Below are 25,817 nucleotides of genomic sequence, written 5' to 3' on the forward strand. Positions count from 1 at the left end.
AATTAATATATGAGGTTTGCTAGAACTTAAGCCAAGGAATCTGACAAACCAATATATCCTATAAAAGTACCTCTTGGATAATGCTGAAAGAAACCAGCTGGGTTAGCCTAGTGGTACTTGAGTGAATTTCGGCTCCGATACGGTCCCGGGTTCGATTCCTGCTGGCCACTGGGGGAAAAAATTAAAATCCGGGCTCCCCAAGCGTCCGGTGACCGAGGCGTGTGATATTCCGTGTTTTTAACGGTTTTAAACTCGTTTTGGAGCAATTAAATGGTCGGTTTTAATTAATGTTTTGGTCTATTTGATGCGTTTTGGTGTTCTTAAGTGTAATATGCAGGTTACTAGATAGCTTGAAAGAAAAGAACGCATTCGGGATTTATTCAGAAGCAAGATAGACCGAACAATGGACCGAATGAAGTATTGATCGCACAGGACTCGAGATCGACCGATCCAGTCAATGTGGATCGACCGATCTTATGCTTTCATGCACTAGATCGACCGATCCGATATATGTGGATCGACCGATCTAAGGCTCTACGGGCTCCACACGCACAAACGAGCTTTTCACTCCTTTTTACCCACTCCCCTCAATAATTCGGAGAAGAACTCGACCTTTGAGACTCAGAAAAGACCAGGGGCGACCAAGGAGGAGATTTACAAGTTCTAGAGAGAAGATTTGAGTGTTTTGTACTTGTTTTGTGTGATTTGTGAAGATTTGTAAAGGAGTTCATCTCAAAACCATTTGGAGAAGATCTTCTGAACCTTTACTCTGTTTTAATACAATCTTATCATGTTTTCTTCATCAAAATCGTTTTGTTCTTGCTTAGTTATGTGTGAGTAGTCATCTAGTTGGGTTTAGGGGTTCTCATAGGGGATTTCTTGATGTTTTGATCCATAAAACGTGTGTAGACTAAGGGATTACGTTTTGGTTCTTCATCTAATGGATTTCTTACTGCTTGAACTGAATTGATCACTTAGTTCATGATTTCAGATTGTTTGATGCACCGAAAGTGATTGTTTGAACTTCCGAAAATACTTTAGATGAGCAAAGTGTCCTTAACCCTCGGAAGTTGATGTTATTGCGCTTTGTGAACATATTGAACCTGTTCTTAATGCTTGTTTAGAAATTGAAACTCAGCGGAAGTTAGTGTGGAGATTTCTATAACATAGAGAATTAGCGCTACGGAAGTAGGTTAATTCTAATATCGTGTTTGAGTTCTAGACGGTTCTTAATATATCCCTGTGTCTTCCATTAATTGTATCTTGATTAAAAAGAAATCCCTGAGAATTCCCAATGCCCAACGTTTGTTTTAAAATAGTTTTCAAATCATTTAAATCATTTTTTTTACATGCTTGTTTATGTTTTGTGACACCTAAGAAAATTAAATAAAAACCATCAAAAATATATATTCGTTCGCTGTAGCTATTAACTTGTCTGCAACTCTACGTGTGATCATCGGTCCCTGTGGATTCGATCCCGCATTACTACTGCGTACTTTACTGTGCACTTGCAGTTAGATAATCGGGTTAAAACTCGACACATCAAGTTTTTGGCGCCATTGCCGGGGACCATTTGGTCACCCTAGAGTTAATGATCAGTTTAAGACTATAGCATTTTCTTTATTTTGTCTAATGTTTCTGTCTTTCTCTTTCTGTTTGTGTTTTCAGGTGAATGAGCGGATTTCATACTAGAAGCAAAGGATCATCGAATTTAATACCTTTGGAGTTAGAGCTCGGCCGCCTAGAGAGACAAGTGAAAAAGAAAAGACTTGAGTCCGCTGAAGAGGTTGAAATGGCTGAACACCAAGAAGACCAGTTTCAGGACAACCCGCAAAATCCAATTCCTGTAGATGAACGAGAAGGCAACAATGCTGGTGATAATCAGCAGGCTGGTGTAGCTGCAAGACAACAGGCTGGAGACTATGGCATGCCTAGGATGACGCTTGCACATTATGATACACCAGATGCATTCTATGCCGATCGTTCTGGGATTCGCCCACCTCCCATTGAGAGAAGAGACTTTGAGATCAAGACTGGTCTCATTAATTTGGTGGAGAAAAATCCGTTTCATGGAAACCCGTCTGAGGACCCGATGTATCACTTGGAGCATTTTGAGCGAGTCTGTGACACCAGCAGACATAATGGAGTTCCTCAAGGCGCTTTGAAATGCAGGTTGTTCCCGTTTTCCTTAGCTGATAAAGCTATCAGATGGTTAAAGTCCATCCCTCCAGGATCTCTTACTACATGGGAAGAGACAAGAGCTGCTTTTCTACAGCATTTCTTCACCAAGTCAAGGTCCACATATCTGAGAAGCAGAATTGGAAGCTTTCAGCAGCTTGATTCAGAAAGCTTTCATGAGGCTTGGGAGCGTTTCAAGGAGTACACACAGGACTGCCCTCACCATGGTTACACTGATGTGAGCTTGCTGAACATTTTCTATAATGGAGTTCATGAAGAGAGTCAAGATGCCATGGACACAGCAAGTAATGGTGATTTCATGACCAAGACTGTTGAAGAAGCTTACACCTTGCTGAACAACCTGTCATCCAGCAAAGCAAACCGCAAATCAAGGTTTGACACCAGCCAGAAGGGTGTTGGTTATGAATCCAAGAAGATAGATGAGCTGAATGCCAAGATTGAGATGCTTCTCAAGAAAGATCAGAAATCTGTGAAATTTGTGGAGGAGCAAGGCTATCGTTCCTCACAAGAAACTGTTGGTGATGATTCAAGTGATATGCAAGCTGATGTGAACTACATTGGTGGTCAAGGAAACTACAACAGAGGCTACAATCAGAACCTTGGGTGGAATCAAAATCAGCAAAATAATCTGTCTTACCGGAGCAACAATGTGGAGAATCCACAACATCAGTCCTACCCTCAGGCAGGAAACAGGCAGAACCGGAATCAGAACCAGAGTGTGTTCAACCAAGGATTTCAGAACAGAAATCAATATCAGGGGAACAACTCGGGCAACTCAGGATTTCAGCAAAGGCAGCAGTACAACAACTATCAGAATCAAGGAAATGCCTCTTCGTCACAGCCTTCTCAGGATAACGAAATTAAGAAGATGCTGCAAATGGTGCTAGAAGGTCAGAAGAATAGCACTGCAGAGATAAACACCAAGGTGGATAACATGTATGGAGAGCTTAATGGGAAGTTCGAAGCTTTGAACACCCATTTGAAAGTTTTGGAAAAGCAAGTTGCTCAAACCGCCTCCAGCAGCAGAACAGCACCTGGATTTCTACCAGGGAAGTCAGAGACGAATCCCAAGGAGTTTGTGAATGCTGTAACACTTAGGAGTGGAAAAACGATTGAGGAATCGAAAGAGAAAGAGATCGACCGATCTCAAGAACAGATCGACCGATCCAAGGGAAGGAGATCGACCGATCCGGTCCATCTGGATCGACCGATCCCGTGTCGACGAAGCCAAATTCCTCTGAACCTGAAGAGGTGTATGTGGCGCCTCCTGCTTATGTTCCTAAGGCTCCATACCCATCCAGACCAAGGCAGAAGATCAAAGAACGTGAGTACGAGAAGCTAAAGAACCTTGTTGGGGAGTTACATGTGAGATTGCCATTTGTTGAAGCGGTGAAGATGGTACCTTCTCTTAAAAGGTACATGAAGGAGATTCTTACCGATAAGATGAGCCTAGAGCGGGGTGTGTTGATGCTCAATGAGGAGTGTAGCGCAGTTCTACAAAATGTCATGCCTAAAAAGCGTGAAGATCCCGGAGCATTTGTTCTACCATGCCGCATTGGATCACTTACTTTTGAGAAGAGTCTCTGCGATCTGGGTTCAGGAGTGAGCCTAATGCCTTTCTCTGTCTCTGAGAGGCTAGGCATGACGAACTACAAACCTACAAGGATCTCCTTGGTCCTTGCTGACCGATCAGTGCGAAGACCAGTCGGTGTACTAGAGAACATCCCTGTTGGTGTTGGAAAGGGATACGTGCTTACCGATTTTGTAGTTCTGGAGCTGGAAGAGGAACCTAAAGATCCTCTCATTTTGGGCAGACCGTTTTTAGCTACTGCTGGAGCCATGATTGATGTACAGAATGGGCATATAGACTTACGTCTAGGAGACATGGCGATGAGATACAATGTGGAGAAGGTGCTGAAAAATCCGACTATTGATGGACAGACTTTCTGGGTTGATACATTGACTGAACTGGTGGAGGAAATGGATGAAGAGTTGCACACTGATGATCCTCTACAAGTCGCATTGACCCAAAAGGAGAGTGAGTTCGGGTTCATGAACCAAGAAGTGGTTGGATTTTCTGAGATTTTGGATTCAGCCTCACCGATTGAGAAGCATGTCGCCTATGTCAGCCTTGAAGACTCAGGCACCGATAAAACCGTCAAACCGTCATCCTCCCAACCAGATTGGAGTGAGGAGAATGCTCCAAAGGTGGAACTTAAAGCCCTCCCAGCTGGGCTGAGGTATGCATTCTTGGGACCGAATTCCACATATCCTGTTATTATTTGTGCTAACCTGAATAATGTGGAGACCGCTTTGCTTCTTTCAAAATTGCGAAAGTATAGAAAAGCATTGGGGTACTCTTTGGATGATATTACAGGTATTTCTCCAGATCTTTGCATGCACAAGATTCACTTGGAGGATGAGTCAAAGACGTCCATAGAGCACCAGCGAAGACTGAATCCCAAACTGATGGAAGTTGTGAAAAAGGAGATTCTAAAGCTGTTGAGTGCAGGGGTGATCTACCCAATTTCAGACAGCACTTGGGTGAGCCCGGTTCATGTGGTTCCTAAGAAGGGTGGCATCACTGTCATCACAAATGAGAAGGATGAGCTGATTCCTACCAGAACAGTCACAGGGCATAGGATGTGCATTGACTACAGGAAGCTAAACTCAGCCACAAGGAAGGACCACTTCCCACTTCCTTTCATTGACCAGATGCTGGAAAGACTAGCCAACCACCCCTACTACTGTTTTCTCGATGGCTACTCCGGGTTCTTTCAGATACCCATTCATCCAGACGACCAAGAGAAGACAACATTCACCTGCCCATACGGTACTTTTGCCTACAGGAGAATGCCTTTCGGATTGTGCAATGCTCCTGCCACTTTCCAGAGATGCATGATGTCGATCTTTACTGATCTTATTGAGGACATTATGGAGGTTTTTATGGACGATTTCTCAGTCTACGGTTCTTCATTTAGCGACTGCCTTGCTAATCTGTGCAAGGTGCTGGAAAGATGTGAGGAGAAGAACTTGGTGTTAAATTGGGAGAAGTGTCATTTCATGGTGAAAGATGGCATTGTTTTGGGTCACAGGATATCAGAGCAGGGTATCGAGGTTGACAAAGCAAAGATTGAAGTTATGACCAGCCTACAGCCTCCCAGGACAGTGAGGGATATTCGGAGTTTTCTGGGACATGCCGGTTTCTACAGGAGGTTTATCAAAGACTTCTCTATGATAGCGAGGCCACTCACCCGTCTGCTGTGCAAAGAAGCGAAGTTTGTTTTTGATGCTGACTGCCTCGCTGCGTTTCAGATTCTCAAGAAGTCTCTAGTCAGTGCTCCCATTGTGCAGCCACCAGATTGGGACTTGCCATTTGAAATAATGTGTGACGCAAGTGATTACGCGATTGGAGCTGTTTTGGGGCAGAGAAAAGACAAGAAACTCCATGTGATCTATTATGCCAGCCGAACGCTTGATGATGCTCAAATCAAGTATGCTACCACTGAGAAGGAGTTGCTGGCAGTAGTTTATGCTTTCGAGAAGTTCAGGTCCTATTTGGTGGGCTCGAAAGTAATTGTGCACACAGATCATGCAGCCTTGAAGTACCTGATGACGAAAAAAGATGCTAAACCGAGACTCTTAAGGTGGATCTTACTCCTACAGGAGTTTGATATTGAGATCAGAGACAAGAGAGGAGCAGAAAATGGAGTGGCAGATCATCTTTCCCGAATGAGAGTGGAAGCTGAAACACCACTGGATGATACATTACCCGAGGAGAATGTCTATGTGATCACCTTGCTGGAGGATGAGTATTTGGATCAGGCTGATTGCTGTGCCATGAGACAAATTCAGGATGATCTCCCATGGTTTGCAGACTTTGCAAACTACCTATGTGCTGGAATTGAACCACCGAACCTGAAGGGATATGAGAGGAAGAAGTTCATGAGAGATGTGAACCACTATTACTGGGATGATCCCTTCCTCTACAAGAGATGCTCAGATGGTTTATTCAGGAGATGCGTTCTGGAGAATGAGATGCAAGGGATTCTTTTCCACTGCCACAGTTCAGAATACGCAGGCCATTTTGCAACATTCAAGACGGTTTCTAAGGTCCTGCAGGCTGGTTACTGGTGGCCTACACTTTTCAGAGACGCCCATGAGTTTGTCTCAAAGTGTGATGCATGTCAGCGGAAGGGCAACATCAGTAAGAGAAATGAGATGCCCCAAAATTTCATCCTTGAAGTTGAAGTTTTTGATGTGTGGGGAATTGATTTTATGGGCCCTTTCCCATCTTCTTATGGAAATGAGTACATCTTGGTTGCGGTTGATTATGTCTCCAAGTGGGTGGAAGCAGTAGCCAGCAAGACAAATGACTCTAGTGTTGTCAAGAAAATGTTCAAGACAGTCATTTTTCCAAGATTCGGGATCCCGAGAGTGGTTATTAGTGATGGAGGCTCTCACTTCATCAACAAGACGTTCGATAAACTGCTGAAGAAACATGGAGTAAAGCATAAGGTAGCTACACCTTATCATCCTCAGACAAGTGGGCAGGTTGAAATATCGAACCGAGAAATCAAGGGGATTTTGGAGAAGGCTGTAGGCAAAACAAGGAAAGACTGGGCTGTGAAGCTTGATGACGCCTTATGGGCGTATAGAACCGCCTACAAGACTCCCTTGGGCACCACTCCTTTTAATCTGGTCTATGGAAAGTCTTGTCACCTACCTGTGGAATTGGAGTACAGTGGTTTTTGGGCAACGAAGTTGATGAACTTCGACATTAAAACCGCAGCAGAAAGGAGGATGGTTCAGTTGAACGAGCTGGACGAGATTCGGTTGAACGCCTATGAGAACACCAAAATCTACAAGGAAAGAACTAAGGCATGGCATGACAGAAAGATAATCCCGAGAGACTTCGCTGCTGGAGACAAAGTCCTTCTGTTCAACTCTAGACTCAAGCTATTTCCTGGAAAGCTTAAGTCTCGTTGGTCCGGACCTTTCACCATCACAGAGGTTAGACCTTATGGAGCTGTTGTCTTGGAAGACAATGGGAGGAAATTCACCGTCAATGGGCAGAGGCTAAAACCTTACTTCACAGATGCAAAACCCGAAGAAGGAACCAACATTCCTTTAACGGAACCCGATCTCGCCTAAGGACAACAAAATAGTCAGGCTCGCGACTTTAAACAAGCGCTGACTGGGAGGCAACCCACATGGTTTGATTTTCTTTCTCTTTTGTGATTATGTTTTCTTGTGTGAATTGATTTTTGGTTGTGTTTTTAGATGATTTTCAGGCATGTATCACGATCAGGCATAGATCGATCGATCCTAAGGAAGAAGAGCAGTCGGGATCCGATAATTGATCGGTCGATCCTGGATACGTAGAACGGTCGATCTCATAAATAGATCGGTCGATCCGGGTTATGCAGAGCGGTCGATCTAAGAAATAGATCGGTCGATCCGACTTGTATGGATCGATCGATCCAGGTAAGTATTGCCCGGTTTGATTTCACTTAATTTAAACCGGAAAACACCCACAAAACACCCAAATCGCGAAAAAATCGATCAAAACACATATTATTTCATCTTCTTCTCCTCTCAAACTCTCTCAAACCTCTAAAGAACATGCAAATCGATTTTCATCATATCTCAACCGATTTTTGTAATCCTTGGTGCTAAACTCATTAGTTTTTCAAGCTTTATCCATTTCTACCATCAGTTTTCATCAAGACACAGGTATGACTCTCTAATTTTAGAATCAAAAATCGCCCTAGGGTTGGATTTAGGGGAATCTCCGAATTCTAAATGGAATAGCATCTAGGATGGTTTATTTGTGATGATTATACTCATGGGTTACCTAGATTGCCAATTTGTAGGATAAATTGCGATTTTGCAATAAAAAAAAAATAAAAATAAAAAAAAAAATAATAATTTTCGATTTTAATTGAAAAACGAAAATTGGAATGGAGTATGATGTGTTATTTTGAGTTTAGAGAAGAGATGTGTGCTAAATTTTTACATGTTTGGGAGGTTGATCAGAAATGATTATATAAGAGTGTTTTTCTATATGTCTCTTACTGGGGTTTTGATGAATTAATTTTGCAGATAATGCCTAAGAGACAGAAGAAGCAGAGTGAGCGTGGGGATTCCTCGGTACAGACTGCTAGGCTCAGCACAAAGGGCAGGTTCCGAAAGACGGATAGGTCTCATCCTGCGAATCGAGAGATAACCCAGCAGTGGGATATACATGATGATGATTTCTATGAGCAGATGAGGGGAGTGGAAATATGTCCGTCGCGCTTCGCTCACAGAGACACTACAGATGCATTGGGGATAACCGAGGATATTGAAGCCTTGTTCGCGAAGATTGGTCTGGGATACATCTTCGATCTTCACTGTGATTGCTATGCTGACTTGACCAGGCAGTTCCTCGCATCAGCCCGCCTCTACCATCCTGACGAGGACAACCCGGTTGCTGATAAGGCGATGTTATCCTTCATTGTGAACAGGCAGTTCCACTCCATGACCATCTTTCAGCTGTGCGACGTCTTTGGGTTCGGGAAAGGACGTCAATCTTGTGTTCCCGACTTCCCGGAACACAATGATTTCTGGACATTCATCGCTTCAGGAAACTTCATCTCTCGAGAGGCCAAGCAAGCGAGAATACGTAGCCCTGTTCTGCGATATGCAGTGAGAGTGATCAGCAGTGTTATCTATGGGAAGACGGAACCCGCTGCAGTGACAAAAGATGAGCTAGCTCTTCTGTTCATCGGGGCTGGACACCTATGGCCTCAAGGCGCGGACATTACCTATGTTAGCGGGAAGGACATAAACATAGGAGCTGTGATCGCGGAGAAGCTTGCGTACTTCAAAGTTTCAGATACGAAGAGATGTGGGTTTGGAGCGGTTATCACACAGATCTTAAGGCATTGTGGAGTGTTTCTTCCACCTGTTGACAGAGTGGTGGATAAAAAGGGGATGTATCAGAACTTTTTCGACATGAGAGCACTCATTAGCAGCCACTACCTCACCGGCCCTTGGCGAGGAAGCATCGACAAGTCCGCCCCTCATATCTACCAATTCCAGAACCAACAAGGGAGGGAGCAATTTATCAAGCTACCCGATACCGCCATCACCGAGCTGACTGATCCAGGTGCTATCATATTTCTACCACCGCCTGCATCTCTCTGCACCAGACCCGCGACACTGAAGAAGAAAGGAGTCGCATCATCATCGACACACCAGCAGACACCACATGATGATATAGAGGAGGAACCTGAAGATGAGGAAAGTCTTTTCCCCACGGATTTCACTCCGTATATGCTGCCACCAGCACCTCCCGCTACTGCATCCGCTGCTGAGATCAACGCTTGGTCGATCAAGAGCCATCAAACCAACAACTCCATACTGCTGAAGATGTGGAAGGGAATCTGCAACATTAAGAAGGGATGCGCATCACAGCCAGCTGTTTCTGGAGATAGCGATGACGACTCAGGCGCTCACGACACCGCTGCTGGACCTGAGGCAGCGGAGGACTCTGATGATGATGGAGCCTTGGAGAGGCGCTCCAAGAGGCGTACTGACCGCAACGCCTGATCGGTAATCTCTCTTGGAATTATTTTCACACCGAGACGGTGTGAAGTAAGTCTGGGGGAGGATGCTACTTATGTACCATATTGCTTTTATTTCTTTTATTTTCTTAGTTTATCGGATTTGATTGTGTTTTAAAAAAAAAAAAAAAAAAAAAAAAACTCTACGTATTTTTCTCAGACCCTGTGATGATTATTAGACTATTTCCTTGTGTGTTGTGTATTACATTTCATATTGACCATTTTTCAGGACTGTTAGCGCAGACAAACCGAGGAACTACTTGACCAAGCAACCTCTCCTTAAATCTTTTATCAAGTCTCGGTGAATTGTAATCGACTCAAATATTTTTGACCATTAATGAATTTAATTTCTTTTGACCAGGAATCAACATCAGGAAACGGTACACCATATACACATTCAGGATTTTCTTTACCACATTTTACCACTCTTTAATAATCCTGAATGGCCAGACTCATCAATAGTTTGGTACCACACCTACACCGTACCCTTTTATTTCATCTCCATGCATTCTTACACACTGATTATATGTGCATACATGTGCAAAAACAATGGAGAGATTAGGGTAGACATGGTTCATCCGACTGCTTAGGTAGGATCGGAACATTTAGGTGGTTAGACACGGACCTGTGTGTCTAGAGGTGTAAATGGAAAAATTGGGTGTTGTAAGTGTGTGATTGCATCGCAGTGTATATATTCGATTTCGGTTTATATATGTTTTCTTCAAAAAAAAAAAAAAAAAAAAAAAAAATAAAAAAAAAAAAAAAGTTCATGTTTATATCTCATTCAGTATATTTGATTTAGACATTTTATTTTTATTTTATGTACTAGAGATGATGCTTTGTTTAAATTTGGGGTTAGAGTTTGAGATTTGTTGGGTTTTGATCATTTGAGACTTGAGCAGTTCGAAAACATGGTTATCAATATACTCGGTCTCTCCAGCGATTTTGCATAATGTTTTGCATTTTTTTTGTTGTTATCGCTGATACCCACAAACACTTGAGCCTCACCTAATTAAACACTAAAACAGCCTCCCATACACCGAGCCCGTTATACCTGATGGAGATATCTTTGGTGGAAAGGTCACGCCCTTTTTAATGAATGTAAAGAGTTGATTACTTGAAACTGAGACTTGCAGGTCTGAAATATGGGAAGGTTTGCGAGGTCTTGGTGGGGATTTGGAATGAAAGCCTTGACAGTCTCTGATTCAAGTGGTTAGCGAAATCACAAGGTAAGGTCTACTGAGGGTTAGTGAGCTCCCAAATTTTAATCTTCTTTACTTGAGGACAAGCAAAGATTCAAGTCTGGGGGAGTTGATATTCCGTGTTTTTAACGGTTTTAAACTCGTTTTGGAGCAATTAAATGGTCGGTTTTAATTAATGTTTTGGTCTATTTGATGCGTTTTGGTGTTCTTAAGTGTAATATGCAGGTTACTAGATAGCTTGAAAGAAAAGAACGCATTCGGGATTTATTCAGAAGCAAGATAGACCGAACAATGGACCGAATGAAGTATTGATCGCACAGGACTCGAGATCGACCGATCCAGTCAATGTGGATCGACCGATCTTATGCTTTCATGCACTAGATCGACCGATCCGATATATGTGGATCGACCGATCTAAGGCTCTACGGGCTCCACACGCACAAACGAGCTTTTCACTCCTTTTTACCCACTCCCCTCAATAATTCGGAGAAGAACTCGACCTTTGAGACTCAGAAAAGACCAGGGGCGACCAAGGAGGAGATTTACAAGTTCTAGAGAGAAGATTTGAGTGTTTTGTACTTGTTTTGTGTGATTTGTGAAGATTTGTAAAGGAGTTCATCTCAAAACCATTTGGAGAAGATCTTCTGAACCTTTACTCTGTTTTAATACAATCTTATCATGTTTTCTTCATCAAAATCGTTTTGTTCTTGCTTAGTTATGTGTGAGTAGTCATCTAGTTGGGTTTAGGGGTTCTCATAGGGGTTTTCTTGATGTTTTGATCCATAAAACGTGTGTAGACTAAGGGATTACGTTTTGGTTCTTCATCTAATGGATTTCTTACTGCTTGAACTGAATTGATCACTTAGTTCATGATTTCAGATTGTTTGATGCACCGAAAGTGATTGTTTGAACTTCCGAAAATACTTTAGATGAGCAAAGTGTCCTTAACCCTCGGAAGTTGATGTTATTGCGCTTTGTGAACATATTGAACCTGTTCTTAATGCTTGTTTAGAAATTGAAACTCAGCGGAAGTTAGTGTGGAGATTTCTATAACATAGAGAATTAGCGCTACGGAAGTAGGTTAATTCTATTATCGTGTTTGAGTTCTAGACGGTTCTTAATATATATCTGTGTCTTCCATTAATTGTATCTTGATTAAAAAGAAATCCCTGAGAATTCCCAATGCCCAACGTTTGTTTTAAAATAGTTTTCAAATCATTTAAATCATTTTTTTTACATGCTTGTTTATGTTTTGTGACACCTAAGAAAATTAAATAAAAACCATCAAAAATATATCTTCGTTCGCTGTAGCTATTAACTTGTCTGCAACTCTACGTGTGATCATCGGTCCCTGTGGATTCGATCCCGCATTACTACTGCGTACTTTACTGTGCACTTGCAGTTAGATAATCGGGTTAAAACTCGACACATCAGCGTGGTCCGGCCGAAAAATACGGACAGGATACACCGGGTTATCCAAAAAAAAAAAAAAAAAAAAGATAATGCTGAAAGCATCTTTCACTGCTAACGGTATAATACCAGGAGATCTCTGGTCACCCTGACATTTGAACCCAAAAAATCAGCCAAAATAATATAAGTACAAATTCATGGACACTCTAAAGTTAAATGCAAACATGGTTTCAACAGTCAAACGGTATTAGGGATCTTACATGCATCGTGTGAGTCTTCCCACTGCTTGTCACTCCATATGCAAAAATGGTCCCTGTAGTTGGATTAACATTCAATGTCACGATATCAAAATCAACTAGTAAGAACAGCGAAGTCAAAACTGTTCTGAAGAATAAAAAAACTGAGAACAGCCAGCCTTTGTGATGTAACATGAATGATCAAAATCATTGAACTAAGTCCTTCAACAAAGGATTTCAAAAAAGGTACGCTCTTGGATACATGAGTTGGTATCACAAATTGAGTTCTAAATACAAAATAGACTATCATGAAAGCTGGTCACGTCATACCGTTAATCCCCTCCATAACTCCATTAACAACATGGTGTGCAGCAACATCGTAGACATTGCGTGTTGTGGTTGTAGGTCCAAATACACGATCTGCCAGAAAGAGCATCAATCAGTTACAGGTTGAAAGACAACTTCAAGAAAACAACATGGAAAATCAAAATATCAAAAAAAATGGAAGAAAAAATATCCAATTAAATATTTGTCCTTAATTTGTTATTTGTGAGAAATGTGCCCACATACAGTATTATTTATGAAAATTATGGAACCACCATGACACTAATTAAACTGTTAATGACTAACCATATGAATAAGCTATTGTCGGATTATGCTCATTACGCACGATTGTTTCCCCATCTGCATACCAAGCAACCTCTTCCCCATTGTGGATTTCCCTTGGACTAACGTCAAGGAAAGAAAAAGTCAAATTCACAGAACAAACATCAACCTTATATTTGTAAGCCATACAAGCGTAACAGTGGGAACCTGAGTGGGCGAAAGCGAACTGTCACTGTGACGTTTTCTTTAGAAGGCTGAGCACTTTGTGGAAACGAATCTGATGAGAAGAAGTGCTGCTTGCTTTGAGCAGATGAAGAAGCAGGGAAGCTATGGCCATCATCAATAGAAGTCTCTTGATAAAGCTTTGATGACGAGGTTGTTGACGAAGCAGTAGAGTCAGCACCCTTAAAATTGCTAGACCCTGCTTTCCTCGACTTCGATCCTTGTCTAGACGCCATCACAAGTCAAAACTCCAGAACACTGAATGAAGACACGGGTACAAAAATCAATCAACACACAAAGAAGCAGTGATATCTACTCAGAGGCGGACCCATGTACAATAAAGGGGTGTCAACTGACACAGGTTAAAATATGAAATAATGATTTGTAAACTGTGATTAGTCGTGACTATAGCTCAAATAACATTTTTTTTCTTGTTCTAGGTCCAATTAAACTATGACCCATGTTAAATATTTTTCTGTGTCCGCCATTGTATCTACTGACTCAAGGTTACTCTAGGAAGACTGTTCACACATACTACTATTTTGACATCTTCATGAACTGAGCTCCAGACTCAAATTAAGAGGCTTAAGTTTCTCAAACATTTAAGAGACGATCTCTGATCTCTCCGCCAATCAAACAGAAGAAATTCCTCATGAAGCTAACTAGTAAACCAACCGAAAGCATAAAAAAGCATTTCCTATTTCTAAGCAAATGAAGGTTCCAAGCATCTCAGTAAAACTTTCTAAAAGTGACCACCAGCTTATACCAATCCAACCAGTTATAGAAAGCTTTCTTTCATCATCTCTTAAAACTGACAACAGCAAGAACACCGAAAAGTGAACAGTTTCATTAAGTTTGTTTATAGCTTCCCCGGAATTGAAAGTGACTATCCACCAATAAGAACAGTGTTCTAAAAATCAGTCTATGCGGGGCCTATCTATCCGCCTAGGCGGCAAATCAGACCTAAACAAAACTATTTTTTCTAACTGATCTTTTCAAAAATTGGTCTATGCACTCAAAAAGTTGGTTTACGCACCCCATAATGCAGCTTCTTAAACATTGGCTAAAAAGCACCAAAGAGAACAAAAGAAAAGCCTAAACTTACGCGCTTTACTCACAGTTCATGCCAAAGCCAGAAAATGGTTTGCAATATAAAAAGAATAAGCGATGACGTGGAACGAATCAGAGAATCACAATCGCAAAGGAAGGTCGAATAAAGAACACCAATGGATAGTTCCCACAGTTACCGTTGGATTTAGTGAATTATCACCGGGTTTTTTTTTGGGAAACCTCTGGTGAATGAAAGGAGCATCATCGCCGCTAATTTTAAAATAAGGAATTGAATGCAAAACGTAAGAGAGATCTCAGAGAGTAGCAGAGATTAGTCGTTGATTGCGATTGAATAACAACTAGTCTCGTTTTCAATTGTTTGTAAGTTTGGGTTTCTCGTAAACATAAACATCCCACCATATTAATGGCTCAGGTGTGAGAAAGAGAGAGGAGAGATAGCAACAAGTGTATACATACATACTTTTTTTATACTGTATTTTTTGCCTTCACGGATACAGTTTAGTGAGAGCGTGACGATTTTCCTCTTCTTTAATTTTTTAAATTTTATTTTGTTTCCCGGCAGAATAATTAAAAAAAAGAAAAAGTCTCTAAAATCTGGAAGACTAAATTTAATTATTTACTAACATTGACTTTGGCAGTTGATGCGAAGGACTTGGTTTTTATTTAAATCCAACAATCGATATTCACGAGAATGTGAATATTAATGGAAGTGAAAATTGTATTACAGAGATAGCTAAACCTTGGTTGATTAAACATTTCTTTAAAGAGATAAGTAGAGATTTGAAGTGTCTCGGTCGCATCTTGGACCAACAAAAAATGAAAACTATAACAACCAGTTTTGTAAATGATTAGTGTTTAGGCAAATGTATTGTAAAGATTAACAATGAAAATAAAATATATAGTTTACAAAAAAAATGTATTGTAAAGATCCATATCAAACCAAACAAATTAATCGAAAAACATTTGGATTCTACTTTGTCAAAAAAAAAAAACATTTGGATTCTAAACTTTGAGTCTCTCACATTACATGTGGTAGTTCTTATTGCGGTTTGACTCTGTAGTAAAGAATTGATCTGCATTGGTGATTATTGTTCTCCAAATCAGGAAACAGTTACATATTAATTTAGAAAAAACAAACAAATTTATAAATTATGAAAAATCATCACTGTAATTATCAAAAAAATTCACGGAATCAAAGATAATAAAATACTTTGGCTTTAACATTATTGTATAACACATCAAGGATGCAAGATAAATACATTATATTCAAGAGTTGCATTTCCAGACTTAACATCTAATGAATAAGTCTTTCCCTCGGCATATCCTCTAGCGAATCGAAACGCGCCACTGCCTCCAACAACAGGCATCTCCCTAACATTCTCAAACACAAGGTTACGTCCAAGAATGCTAATCGTGCTTCCGTTATATTCTCTTTCCGTAAACACAAAATGGAGAATTAATCATCAACAATCCCAATTCGGTTTGAGATGCAGATGCGGTCATACCCTGTGCATACCCTATTCTCTTGGAGCCTATATTAGGAAGTGTAGTTAGAGGACAATCCATTACGAACATGGAACCAAAATATGTTTTAGATGTGTTTGTTTGTGCGGCTTCTGCTACTTTCACTGATGTTGGGTTGTGACCATACATGTCGTGGAAGTAGAAGTGAAGATGTGTTAGTTTATCTTGGTTTAGACCTAAGGTAGATGGATATGAGACTTTTGAGAAGGCTTGATTTTTCACAAAGTATAACGACAAGAGGCAAAATGTAGTAAGCAATAAGATTGAAACTGGTTTTTGTTTAGTGTTGGCCATTGAAAGATGAAACATAATGTAGCACAAAGTTTTGGAAAGCCGATGGTAAATGTGAGTGGGACTAAGTATTATTATATATACTAATAATATGAATATTGATTTGAAAGTTATTGTATTTTAATTTTTGTTAAGGTTATTTTAGGTTAATATCTATATGTCATCTATGTATGAAACGTGTTCATTGTAAATATCAATATTCAATGAACCACATACTTTTGAATAAATTTTCTATACACACTCGAAGGAAAACAATCTAAACAACTTAAATATAAATTGGTAAAATTAGCCATTTGTAGGAAACAAAATCGTGCATATCTGATTTGTTTCCTCATAAACAGTACTCACCTTTAAAATTTATGTACATTATATAACATGATTATATTAACTTATTGGAGTTTTCTTTCACAAAATTCAAAGTTTCATCGTACGAGTTATATGGATATCTATATGTAACTTAAAATCTACGGTTAAAAATGTATTATGGTTTTTTATTATTTTAAAATCTAAACTTTAACGTTGCATATGCTGTGTGCATCGTTGTGCTGTGTATTCTATCTACATATAATTTATGAAAACACTAGATTCGGGTATATTTTTTGTTTTACATTTTTTAAAAAAAAAATTAATTTTCATATTTATATTTTTCTTTATAATCATATTTATATTTTTCTTTGTAATTGTAATTGTGTTTCTCTTTGTAATCCTATTTAACAAAATAAAATGGGTTTTATAAATTGTGATCCAATGTAACCACGTTACCTTTAAAACACAAAACTAATTCTAAAATATAGAATTAGTGGGTTCGTTTACAAAAAGAAATATGGGGTTAGTGGGTTACAGTTATATTATTTACTTAATAGATAATAACTCTTTAAATAAAAAAAATAGTTGGATTCTACTTTTATTGATCGGTCATATTGTTGTTTTAATAGAATAGATAACATTTAATAAATATTTTTGATCGAATAACCTATTTCGGTCCCGTTAAATTAAATGAGTTTATATGAATGTTTATTTCTATTAAAACCGTTAAACCCTATTTTAACATCTTGTAATGTCTATGTAAAATATTTAAAATTTGAATAAATTAATGTCTAGTTGAATAAATTCTAATTTTTTAGGTGAGATGTAAGTTATAATTAGTTAAAATAATTAAATATACCAAATTTTATTATTAATAAATATTATATTTTAATAGTCGGTGAAAATAGTATATATCTTCTTTCATAATATTAAAGGTGAAAAAATGAAACTACAATAAGTGTTTTTATTTTGTATTTCTTAACAAATAGAAAGTGTCTGTGATATAAAAATTAAATTTTGTACTTTTTAACTGAGATTATAAGAAATAATTAGCATACAATTATAGAAAGATATGTCAATAATGTAAATGTATACATAATTATATAAAATAATGTGTTCTATTAATAAAATAAAAGGTTAAAATTCTAAAAAGAAAAAGGTTCAGATTATCCAATAACACACAAAAGAAAATTTTGATAGAATACTGTTGAAAGGAAGTAAGCAAACTTAGTTTTGATATAAACCCAAAAGAAAAGAATAATTATTATCATTTATATAACAGTTGTCGAATATAAATATTAGAAAGAAGTGGTGTGGTCATCGATAATTATGGAAAGGAGGTTACAAAATACATGTTTTGACCAATAAATGGTAGTTATGGAAATACAGTTTTAATTTCAATTCAGTTTAAAAGTATTATGTTTTATTTTTTTTTAGATTTCATAACATAGAAAAACAATTATTAGACTCAACATATATCAATTGGTCATACTTGTGTTTTAATAGAATAGATTTTTTAATTAAACAATAACTTTATTTTAAATGGTGGCTCCCAAATTTTAGGTGATATGATGTGGTGGTTACAATCCTCATTGTGTAGTGGTTACATTTAAATTTCGTTTAAAAAATAAAAGCCCAACTGATCCCTTACTTATTAAAGGAGGAACATTCATAGAAATAAACCTTGGTCTCATGTGTTTATTACATGAGTGTCATTTCCTATGTGTCATCACCTCATACACTCTCACTAACTTTTTTAAAAAACCCTTTGTGAACTAGAATAATTACAACCAAATGCCATTGGTCATATACATTATACTATATGATTACAATCCGATTTGGAAAAAAAAACGGGAATTTATGAGAGGCAGAATATTAACTCTTTTGTAAAAGACAACAAAATAAATTCAACATTTATCAAATCGTTTGGTTATTTGGTCAAATCTTAGAGTCAAGATTCCTTTATATTTGTTTCTTTCTTAATTGTAAAACTTTCCAATTTTAAAAATATAGACTAAAAGTTAGGGATTATTAGTACTAAATGTAAGAGAGTATTCGTTTGTTCCGAATTTGGGTGAAATTAACCCTGACTATGGGGTACTATATATAAATCACGTGATCTTCCTCACCCACCCCACTTCAATAAAATTGCATTGGTCATTTTACTTAATCACACATGAAATGGGATCATTTGAAGTAGTTTATTATTATGTTAGAATCATAATCATAAATTTTCGGTCCGGTTATATATAACGTGGACTATAAGCTATATATATAACGTGGATTTTGCTAAATATATATAACGTGGACTATAAGCTTATTTCCGGTCCGGTTATCTGCAATGCAAAGATCTATCTATTTTTTTAAAAAAGTCATATATTCCGGTAAATATAAAAATCGTAAATATAAAAATCTATTTAAGCGGACAGTATTTGTATGAAAATTAATCAATAAATCATAATCATAAGTCTTGAAGAATATTTAAAATTAATGAATGTATTTAACTATATATGACATTATTTCCTGTTATATATTCACAAATTAGGAATCAAAGAAGCATTATAGGAAAATTTTAACTTAGGCCAGTATATATATATGGAAATTGGAACAATTTGTAAGTGTCTAACACCAATTCAGACCAACGATTTGTTGAATAATTATTTTCAGAGTTGATCATGTATTTTAATTTCGTCAATTACGTCAATAAGTATTAATATATTTATGGAGATTGATTATTCTCCGCAAGAGTAATTGTTGTATCAACAAGTAATTGAAAAACTAGACTAAATATGGATAACGTATTTACACAATCGTAATGACTCAGTCCGGTGCGGTTTATATAGGAAAGTAACTAATAATTTTTCAAAAATATTATGGTAAGTCAATAAATATACAAATAATATTTTTAATTTTTTGAATGCTTATAATCTCGCGGAACAAATTTCTTGATGTAATCCTTATGCACTTAATCCTACCAATTATAACTACATATATCATACATAACTTTGACACACCGTATCACAATCAACTTGCTACAAAACAAGCATATAAAATTTGAGAGCTATGAATTTCATCTCTGACTTTTTATTCAAAGAAAACCAGGAGAAAGTTTTATCAGTTTTTTTTTTTGTTTCTTTATAACTTATTTCATGTAGCATTTTATTATCATGTTGCCTATGTTTAATTTTATTGTATATTCATAATTTATATTATGAAAATAATAATTATATTTCTTATGTTTTGTTTTATCTTAAATAAATAATAAATTTATGTAAGTCCTTCTTATTTTTATAGATTTAATTCCATCTGTTTTTACGAACGGAAATAATGGTATCATCGACCACGAAATCCGTTTTTTCGTACTACACATCCCGTAAGTATTCAACATCTGTAAAAAGAAAGATATACATTTGTATAGTATCACATGGTTTGAACCCTTCTTTTTTTCTTTTACAGTAACGTCGTCATTAAGTGTCGCTTATGGTGCACTTGCTCATGTTTTCAATGATTTATGGAATTCTATACATGCAGACATAGTATTATGTGTTTTACAGTGTTGGCAAATTAATTGGGGACAAAGTAATCTATTGTATTTATTGCATATACAATCGATTAATAGGAGCTGATATTATATTTATATTTTGCTAATATTTGACATATTTCATAATAAGGCCGACTTAAGAGGGTTACTAACATTGATGGAATTTCCAAAACTGTCTTCGATCCCATTGGTGTTCCAGAAATTGATGTTTTAAGATTGAGGTAATACATGCATTCACATATTTTGTTAAATAATATTTTTAAATTCTCTAGATAATCTCTTTGCTATTGCTCATAATAGGATTGCAAACGAAGACTTCTGAATGCATTATTGACAGCAGTTATTTTGTCTCTATTTTTAATTTTCTTTTGTTTTTTATACATTGTTCCTTTTATATTTTATTAGACTATTGCTTATGTTTCATTTAATATTATATTTATAATTTACCCGCATGCAAACAAATATACAATTAAATTTTGATGGCCATCGCATATAAATTTATATTTACATACTAAAATTTCTCGCTATAATCCGTACTTTCTTAGATATATTTTTCTTACTATGCCTTTAACTTTTATTATGTCTACATATTAAAAGTTATAATACTTTAATAATCTCCTCGTTCCGCGCAGGACGAGGGTTATCACCTAGTTATTAAGCAAAAGGAAAGCGCAGCTGATTATTAAATGAGAATACGTGATATAAATGAAGGGTGGTTACTGGTTACATCGCTTTATTATAAATTGATGCAGTTATACAAAAACGTAAAAAATTTAAGTTGGACCCAATTAATATCAAAATTGATGCAGTTATACAAAAATGTAAAAAATTTAAGTTGGACCCAATTAATATCAATCGGTCATACAGGAGTTTTAATAGAATAGATATATCAAATAAATATTGTTGTTCTTTATTGACTTATTTTTGGGTTCACCCTGAACCTATAGGTTCACCAACCAATAAGATTGTGTTATTTCAAATATGATATCTTTTATAAAAAAAAATAAAATATTGTCAAAGTTATATTATGTTTTTAAAATAAAAAAAATAAAAAAATAAAAATAGTAATAATTACAAAAAAAAATAATATTAAAAATAATACTTAGTCCCACTCAGAGAACCATACAGAAAAGAAAAGTACAGCAACTTCAAGGTTTTGATTCTTCCGCGAGAGATCGCATTGCAATTTGAAGATTTAGGTTCATCATCTTTTTGTTTTTATGTGATGAGCTCTATATTCGCCAAAGATATGCAGAAGCATATAGCAGTGTCTCCTGTGCCTGTAGGGACCTTCAGCGAAGAGATTATTGGGAGATATTTCTGAATGGGCTTATTAAGACCAGTAAGAAAAAAAATTAAAACTGTTGTTTCTTTTACTGTAAGCATCCTAGGAGGTGATAATATCATTAGAATTCATAATGTTAGAGAAAACTCAGAAGCAACAATGGTGTTGTTTAAATGTATTTTCAAAACTTCACCAAAACCGTTCAAACAACTTCCAAATTCTACCCAAATTAAAAAACTCCAAATTCTACCCAAATTAAAAAACTCCATATATAATTTACATGTAGTTTTTGCTGTAATTGTAAGATATTATAGTCAGCTAAAGATTATGAAAAAACATTTCAATAATAATAATTATAAACTATTTTTAGTCAATTACAAATATATTTATGTAATCATCTAAGAAAATAGATACATAAAAAGAAAATATTTCTATTACTTTGAAATTCAGTAAGGATTTTGTAATTTATGTTTTATTTATGTTTTATGGGTATATTAAGTTCCACAAACATAAATAAAACATAAAAATGACCAAAAAATATAAAATTAAAAAGAAATTAAATATGAAGAAAAACAAATTCAGTAAGGATTTTGTAATTTTTGATCAAAATATGCTTATCATAAAAAAATATTTTTAGGTTCCATTTTTAATATCTCTTAAAAATCAACACTAAAATTGTGATTGTTTTTGTGAGATCAATTATATAAGTAAAATATAATTTATATGTAGTTTTTGCTGTAATTGTAAGATATTATAGTCAGCTAAAGATTATGAAAAAACATTTCAATAATAATAATTATAAACTATTTTTAGTCAATTACAAATATATTTATGTAATCATCTAAGAAAATAGATAGATAAAAAGAAAATATTTCTATTACTTTGAAAATATATTTATTTTATATTGAAAGATATAAAGAATGTATTTTTATTACTTTGAACGTATATTTTTGTTATGTAAAATATGTTTTAAACGAAATATTACTATTTTGTGAACTTTCTTTTTAATGAAATCATATTATATGTACATATATTTTCGTTTTTAAGCTTTATATTTTTTTTTCCTTTTTACTATATATGTTATTTAGAAAAAGGAAAAAAAGAAAACTAAAAAAATTAATAATAGTATTTAAATTCAATCTTTTTAATTCATTAAAGGTTTTGAAACTGGCTTTTCAAATAATATTATTTTTTTTTTTGCATGGGCATGCCATATATATTTAAGAGTACATCAAACATATAATGCATTTTCCAGTAGAGGGATAATTGTTTAATATAATAAAACAATCATAAAATTTTAAAACGCATATAATATCTGATGAAATATTAGTTTAGTTATTCCAAAGAGATCGGAGCACCAATATGGCTCTCAACTCTGCGGACACAATCCTTCCATGTATATTTGCTTTTTGGGACTGCGTTAGATGCACTAGGATCAAAATAAGCAAACTGGGGTATAGTTTCGTATTTAGCTACTACTAGATGACAATCTCTGCCAATCTTTAATAGATAACGACAACATTCAATCGTCAACGGCGTCGTAGTCTCATCCAACATGTCCGTCAAAATTTTAGCTCCACAATATCCCGTCTCCACCTTGTCAAGGCAACCCTGAAGAATATTAAACTCTTTGTCCGTGTAATAACTCAACCTTCGGTCCAATGACGGTGAATCGGCGGATGGAGGATCATGAGCATCGTGGATATCAAAATCCGGCGTAGGAGATATGTTCACATCTTCTGGTACCTCTGGTACCTCAGGTACCTCTGGTGAATATCGATCAAATTCTTGGGATTGCTCGGGAGCACCAATGTAGCTCTCAATTCTGCGGACACAATCCTTCCATGTATATTTGCTTTTTGCGACTGCATTAGATGCACTAGGATCTATAAAAGCATTCTGGGGTACAGATTCGTATTTAGCTACTACTAGATGACAATCTCTGCCAATCTTTAATAGATCACGACAACATCCAATCGTCAACGGCGTCGTAGTCTCATCCAACATGTCCTTCAAAATTTTAGCTCCACAATAATCCGTCTCCACCTTTTTAAGGCAATCCTGAAGAAAAGCAAACTCTTCGTCCGTGTAATAACTCACTTGTGGTTGTGATGGAGCTTCGATATAATCTGGTATAGGAGGTATGCTCACATCTTCTAGTGAATAATCATATTCTTGGGAAAAAATTGTGTGAGACATGAAAGATACTACTGTGAATACAAACATTAACATGGAAAGAGACTTTGCCATATTTTCCTTTGGTTTAGGATGTTAGATTGGTGAAAATGAATTAGAGATGTTATAGGGAAGTGCGTACGTTTTATTTGTGGAAGAGTAATTAATTGATGATAAATTTATTCATTGATAGTTTTATGTTATTCATTATTTAACAGTTTTTGGGTAAAATCATCATTTAATATTTTTGTTTCAAAATAACGTACGTTTTATTTGTGGAAGAGTAATTAATTGATGATAAATTTATTCATTCATAGTTTTATGTTATTCATTATTTAACAGTTTTTGGGTAAAAGCATCATTTAATATTTTTGTTTCAAAATAACGTTTACACTAAACTAAGACTAAGGTCCATACATTTGAAATGAAACACACCAGAGTTCAAGAAAAAAATGTTTTAGCCGGTGACAATGAGGATCTCACAGATATGCGGAATATTATGTCAGACTCAAACTAGCAGCTGCTAGCTTTTTTATCTAATCGAATATTCCATAATTTCATGTAATCCTAATTTTTTATATTTTTATTCACTAAAAGTATTACAAATTTATTCACCAAAAGTTTTAAAAAGAAGTAGCATGAAATTTGGACTATTAGTATTCATATTGAATATGTAGATAGTTGGGGCATGAGTGTCTTAACTTTTATTTTAGATGAATGTATCAAATTATTTTTCAATGACATATATTTTACTGCCTCATGCATTAACATACTTTTGAAAATGATTTAATACTTGTAAAAATTGAAAATTGTGTCAAACATATGTATTTCATGTATCATTAATATTTCACACATTTGAAACAAAAAAAAATTGTTTATTCTAGAGTAGCATATATCTGTTTTTCCATGCATTTTTAGTATGTTTTTTTTTTTCTGAGAAAGGATCATTCTTGGTAATCCAACACTATATTAAGATACCAACATAATTATTTTATGGTTTGAGTTTCTTGATTACCAAAAGTGTAATGATAATTGATTAATATTCTCTCTTTTAAAAAAAATATTTAACACTTCAAAAAATTTGTCTTACTTAAAATTTTTATAATCTTTTCAAAATTAAATATAAAATTATGTAAATTCTTATATAATATGGCTCGTTATATTCTGTAATTTATTTTTTGATTAGTTGAATTATAGTTATATAGATATTTAATGAGTTTGCTGACAAAAAAATATTAATGACTTTTTGTTTAGAAAATAAAAGTATTTTTTTCAATTAAAAAACGAGGGAGTATGAATATCTATACTATTATTTGAGAAGTGAATTTGCTTATGTGTCATGTTCTCCATGATTTTAGACAATTTTACTTATTTTTATAAGTTTTATCTAAGTCATTGATTTATTATTAGTTTTTAGCTGAATCACTAATTTATTAATTTAAAAAATAGAATTTTATATATAATTAAAAACGAATTTTTATTTAATAATATTAAATTTATACGTTATATTAAATATTAAATATTTAGTTAATTTTCTTATTTGTCATATTTTATTAGGTTTTAAGTTTTAAATAGGTAATTGATTTATTATTATTTTTTAACCGAGTATTTATTAATTTGCACAAAACCCGTAATGAATTTATAATGAAACACAAATTTACTTTTATTTTAAATAATTAATAATTAATTATAAACTAATATAATAAAATTGTGAAAATATATTTTAAAAATTAAGAAAATTCTTATATATATATATTTATTTGTCATATTTTATTAGGTTTTAAATTTTAAATAGGTAATTGATTTATTATTATTTTTTAACCGATTATTTATTAATTTGCACAAACCCGTAATGAATTTATAATGAAACACGAATTTTATTTTATTTTAAATAATTAATAATTAATTATAAACTAATATAATAAAATTGTGAAAATATATTTTAAAAATGAAGAGAATTATTATATATATATATTTATATATTATGTTACTATCTGAAAACAATATTTTTTATCATAAATTTAAAAAATTAAGATATAAAACAATTTATAATTAAATATTAGTCAAAGAACAATATTCATATAAAGTTATTTTCTAACTATTTTTAATATATGAGTGTTTTAAAACCTTTTAACATAA

At 35.2% G+C, this 25,817-nt stretch overlaps 2 protein-coding genes and 1 non-coding gene across 3 annotated transcripts; all 3 read right to left on the reverse strand.

The window, feature by feature from the left end:
• Positions 1-2,302: 2,302 nt before the first annotated feature.
• Positions 2,303-2,409, reverse strand: LOC125581102. Its single transcript, XR_007318813.1, has one exon. It is a non-coding gene; the product is annotated as a small nucleolar RNA R71 (small nucleolar RNA).
• Positions 2,410-12,328: 9,919 nt separating this feature from the next.
• Positions 12,329-21,152, reverse strand: LOC106362770 (kinesin-like protein KIN-7K, chloroplastic). Its single transcript, XM_022702565.2, has 4 exons — positions 13,471-21,152; positions 13,288-13,385; positions 12,988-13,077; positions 12,329-12,734 (listed from the first exon to the last, which is right to left on the reverse strand). The coding sequence occupies exons 1-4, from the start codon at positions 13,719-13,721 to the stop codon at positions 12,652-12,654; spliced, it is 522 nt and encodes a 173-aa protein (XP_022558286.1). The 5' UTR covers positions 13,722-21,152; the 3' UTR covers positions 12,329-12,651.
• Positions 21,153-22,814: 1,662 nt separating this feature from the next.
• LOC125580342 lies at positions 22,815-25,030 on the reverse strand. Its single transcript, XM_048744694.1, has one exon. It carries the CDS (start codon positions 23,751-23,753, stop codon positions 22,839-22,841), a length of 915 nt encoding a protein of 304 aa, XP_048600651.1. The 5' UTR covers positions 23,754-25,030; the 3' UTR covers positions 22,815-22,838.
• Between the last annotated feature and the right edge of the window lie 787 nt (positions 25,031-25,817).

The sequence above is a fragment of the Brassica napus genome, chromosome C1 (assembly GCF_020379485.1).
Source record: "Brassica napus cultivar Da-Ae chromosome C1, Da-Ae, whole genome shotgun sequence".
Classification (NCBI taxonomy): Eukaryota; Viridiplantae; Streptophyta; class Magnoliopsida; order Brassicales; family Brassicaceae; genus Brassica; species Brassica napus.